Raw genomic sequence first — 4,678 nt, 5'->3', positions numbered from 1 at the left:
GCCCCCGCTCTGCTGCCGGTGAGAAAAGGCTCGGGAGGGATCTCAGCAAGGTGTGAAATGCCTGAAGGGTGGGCACAGAGGGGAAAGTCAGGCTTTGCTCACTGGTGCCGGGGGAGCGGACCAGAGGCCATGGGCACACACTGAAACCCTGTCTGAGCGTAGGGAAACGCGTTTCTCTGAGGGTGGTTGAGCACACGCTGTCCAGGAAGGCTCTGGAGTCTTCCTCCTTGGGGTTATTCAAAGGCTACCTGGACATGGTCCTGGAAAAACAGCTTGGGGTGGCCCTGCTTGAGCAAGGGAACTGGACCTCCAGAGATCCCTGCCAACCTAAACCATCCTGTGACTCTGTACCTTCCTGAAGCTCTGCTTCAGGTGCCGTGCTCACAGCTCGAAGTTACACAGGTTGCCAGGTTCTGTATCATCTGTTCACCCATTGATAAAAAGACACTTTTTGACACAGGCTGGGCTTGTTCTGAAAAACTCAGGCTTTGGAGTTCACAGTGAAAAGCCCAGGGCAGGTCTGATCAGAAGGCAGTGATACTGCCCACTGAAGAACGAGCAGCCATCACGGTGTCAGTTGGTTTTGTACAGACCACCTGTGTTCACACCTCAGCATCAAATCCCAATTTCTGTGTTTCAGTTTATTCTATATGGCACGGTTGGTTACCCACTGAGAGCACATCAATGGACTTGGAAACTAAAGATGAAGAGGAAGAGAGTCTACAAACAGCATTCAAAAAGCTGAGAGTGGATGCAGCAGGGTAAGTGAGCAACAAAAAAGGCAATGTAATTTTTCAGGGTTTTATTACGTATTTGTATTTGTTTCCTATTATTTTAGTTTCAAAAAGAAGAAGTCATTCAGTGAAAGGTTCTTTGCTCTCTCTGAACTGCATCCCTTCAGATGAAATGCAGTCATTATAACTGTCTAATATGCAAAGCAGTACATTATTACAGACTAATTTTGACTAATATCCAACTGAAATCACACAGTGACTGCATGGAAACATGAAAAGACTCACCCAAAGCAGTGAACCCCCTTTTAACTGTTGTAGCTGTAGTCACCTGGTGTGAGGCAGAATTTGTTTGTCTGTTCCTGTAAACAGTGATGTCTGCAGCCACATTATAAGCCTTATTTAGTGCACAAAATTTTGCTTGGAAAGCATCTGGAGTACAGCACCAACACCTTGGAGTCTGCTGGGGAGTCCAGCCTCACTGGGAAGGGTCAGGCTAAATATGAACTCAGAGCATTTCTGATTTCAGGGGATTTTGTGGAATAAAATGTCTGCAGACATTCGTACACTAAAAACTTACTCAGTAAGACACTGGGTGTGCTGATAATAAAAATTATGCAGTCTAGCACTCTGTGAGACAGTTCACTTGAAGTCTTTTGGGAATTTACAGACACAAGAGGAAGCTTTGTGTTGACAGTGTTAACCTTGTGAATTCAGCCCCACAGCCATCAACACTGTGAATTCAGGACTTCCTCTGCATGTGGAAATATATTTTGCTTTGCTACTTGTTCCCTCTACTTCAGGAGGTCTTCTTAGCAATGTGGAAAAAAATAGCTGTTCTCTATCAAGGAACTGTGGTTATTAATCATAACACTTTTGATGTAGTACCACTGGCAGACTGTGTGGGCTTCTGGTTGGTTTCTGATGACATTTTAGGCATAAAAAGATCTTGTTTTGCAGGCGTGTATTGTGAACAGCTCAAGTCTTGTGACTAATCCCTTAAGATCAACTTTGGGCAGAGTGTTTGAGCTCTTTACTAGAATTTCGCCTCATTTCTTACCATTTCTGATCCCATGTTCCAAATCATACCTGCAGCCATTGTAAATATACATTTATGTGTACAGATTTATGTGCTGAGGCATTTATGTTTGTCATCGGTACCTCCAAGGTCAGATGCTTTTTTCATTCTATGCTTATCTCAAAAATTCAGTAAAAACTAAATAAATCAATCAGCAATCTGTCCTTGTCTGTATCTCATTCACTTCTCCACTGACTCCCCCTCAGCCTGCTGCTCTGGGTGCCTGACTGTATTTCAGAGGAGTAGGAAACTATCTTTAATGACTATTGTCTGACAAGAATGTTTGGAACCTGAATTTACATTCCTTTAATGTGTCATTTTAGTACAAATAGGGCATGACATCAACCTCTGGGCATTTTGGCTGCCTTTCATTTCATCTCACCTATCTTTAGCCACTTGACGAGGCCAGTATAGTAAGAGGGGTCAGCTAAATCTCTGCAAGGCCCTGTTTCTACCCACTGACTACAGAGGGAGTCAATGCAGCAAATTTGACTGGCTTAGCTGAGCAGGCAAAGCACACAGGCTGAATGTGGGCCTCTGGAGCCATATGTTCAGGCATTTCTGTGATGTGGCATTTCCCTTTTTACCCAGATGTATTGCGGCTCTGTCCGTGGGCGACGGGACGATTCTCAGAACAACGACAAGAGCAGCCGTAGATGGAGCCAAGCAGCAGACTGTCAGCTCCAAGGAAGCGTGGCATGGGTAAAACATGAGACATTGAACAGTTGCAGGCTGCTTTCAATGCGAGTTGTTGATTAGTTGCTTAAAGATATCTTTCCTTTCTATCACAAAATGTTTCCATGACTGGTATGTTGTTTTTAAGGGGATTTCATCAAAGTGTTTAAAAACAATATTGCATCTTCTCTTAGGGTTCCCAAAACTTTCTTTTCCATTGATTTTATTAGTAGTACTTTTCTGCAAGTCTTAAACCTTTGCAACCCACTCTCACCTCGCTCTTGGGTTCTTTAATTTCTTTTGAAGTACCTGGATATGCAGTGTGACTCTGCCAGCAGCTCCAACTGATCCAGGTTCTGCACTACAGTTCAGTTTGGGATGACAGAGTATCATTTGCTTAAGGCAGAAGATTTGGGGGGAAGCACCTTGAATAAGGGTTCCTTGTATGTATCTTTTCTTTGGGGGAACCCAAAATTTCTTCAGAATCTTCCACGGTTCCTGTCAGAGATTTTAAGTGACCAGTCATCTGGTATTTGCAAGCAGAAAAATAATCTTGTAAAATGTTTCTAGTCACGTTTTAGAGCTTCCTGAGCTGTAGTGTAGATTCTGGAGTTACCAGTTGCTCGCCTGTTGAACCCTGCAGGTGTGTGAGAAAGCCTTCCCGAGGATCGGCAAGGGTCCCGCGGCGCCGGCGCTCCAAGTCTCCGGTCCTGCACCCTCCCAAGTTCACATATTGCAACATGAAAGCCAACAACCAGCTGAAACACAAAACCCAGGCAGACACTTCGAAGGGTGTCATCAGCTCCGATGTTTTTGTCCCAGCAGAACATGGTACGAAGGACGGGCAGGATTCTCACCTTGAGGCCAGTAACGACAGAACTGAACCGTTGGAGGCTTTCACCGCCGAAGAGCCTTTGCGGAAGCCAGGGGAGAATTGCCCTGCTCTCTCCTCATCCTTTGAGAACAGCTTGCGTTCTAAGCAAACCTCAGATTTCCAGTCCTTATCCATGCTTAGCAACGGCAGGCAGTGCCCTTGTACGGACAAGAAATGCCAGTGCAAGCAGTGGCGCACCATGGAGGTGTATTCCTTCTCCGGCCTGCGGAGCGTCCTGTCCGAGTGCGAGAAGGCGGTCCTGGGAGTCCATGCCCACTCCCTCCAAAACAGATCCCCCTGTGGGACAGCCTCGTCAAGCTCCCCGAGGTCTTGTTCTGAGCAAGCTCGAGCCTTCGTGGATGACGTGACTATTGAAGATCTTTCGGGATACATGGAATACTACTTATATATTCCCAAGAAAATGTCTCACATGGCAGAGATGATGTATACTTGACTGTAAGCAATAGAGAATCCTGAAGCAGAGTTTGTTACAATGGTTGGGCTAATTGCCTTGTCAGTGCCATGTTTTCACTGTTGTGTGTTTGATTAAATGTTTCTTTGCCTCATACAGTTTAGTTTTCTAATAAAATGAAAAATTAAATATAGTTTTTGAGCTTAGTTCTAAAAAGAATGCACTAAAGTCTCTGAATACCTTAACAAAAGCACTCTAGATCAAATGAGCTCTGTTTGGTTTTTGGTTTGTGCTGTGGATATAGAAGCTCTGTATGCTGTTTTCACTATGTTTTGGAAAAAAACAAAACCAAAAAACTTTTCATTTTTTTCTGATAGTTTGAAGTGTTTGGAAGGTTAATGTATCTCAGTACTTAGAGAAAAGTTTCACAGCTACAGCTCTATCCTCTTCATCCTGCTCCTGAGAGAACGATGAGAAGGCATTCAGCATTTTGGATAGGATGAATCTCCTTTCCTTGAACACTAGCTGGCTCCTTTTTTAGTTGGATCAAATTGTGAATGCTTCTTCCTTACAAATTTTTTGGGAGGTCCAGAACGTGCGGGTGTGGGCTTGGACCCTTCCTTAATCTAACTTGCTCACTCTTAAGCAGTTCTATTTTTCTGCAGATAAGTGAAGCTCTTAGAAGTAAAAATATATTTTGTTATTTGTGCTTTACAGATGGAATAATTTAGGGGGGAGTGAAGCAGGCTACCAGGTATTTTGGGCTGTGTGGTCTCACAGAAGTGGAGAGGGTGGAACCATCTATACAGGATGTTTCTGAGCACATCTGATACACAAAGTGGTGTGGAAAGGGGGTGAACAAGAAGTGTGTATCATCCTGGCTTCGTGCTGTAGAGCTATGGCATTCC

The 4,678-nt window shown here is 44.3% G+C and overlaps 1 protein-coding gene across 1 annotated transcript; it reads left to right on the top strand.

Moving 5' to 3' along the window:
• The first annotated feature begins 54 nt into the window (after positions 1–54).
• On the top strand, positions 55–4,100 carry LOC103615795 (oxidative stress-responsive serine-rich protein 1). The gene is made up of 3 exons (XM_008633891.2): positions 55–761; positions 2,401–2,511; positions 3,128–4,100. The coding sequence occupies exons 1-3, from the start codon at positions 685–687 to the stop codon at positions 3,810–3,812; spliced, it is 873 nt and encodes a 290-aa protein (XP_008632113.1). The 5' UTR covers positions 55–684; the 3' UTR covers positions 3,813–4,100.
• Positions 4,101–4,678: the final 578 nt, after the last annotated feature.

Source organism: Corvus brachyrhynchos, unplaced genomic scaffold (assembly GCF_000691975.1).
Source record: "Corvus brachyrhynchos isolate BGI_N302 unplaced genomic scaffold, ASM69197v1 scaffold10, whole genome shotgun sequence".
In the NCBI taxonomy this organism is placed as follows: Eukaryota; Metazoa; Chordata; class Aves; order Passeriformes; family Corvidae; genus Corvus; species Corvus brachyrhynchos.
The sequence above is the reverse complement of the archived record's forward strand: the minus strand, read 5'-3'. Positions and strand labels throughout refer to the sequence as shown.

Coding starts and splice junctions, on each gene's coding strand:
- LOC103615795 (XM_008633891.2), top strand. CDS start 685: ATGGACTTGGAAACTAAAGATGAAGAGGAAGAGAGTCTACAAACAGCA. Junction 762..2,400: donor CTGAGAGTGGATGCAGCAGG/GTAAGTGAGCAA, acceptor CTTTTTACCCAG/ATGTATTGCGGCTCTGTCCG. Junction 2,512..3,127: donor TCCAAGGAAGCGTGGCATGG/GTAAAACATGAG, acceptor TGAACCCTGCAG/GTGTGTGAGAAAGCCTTCCC.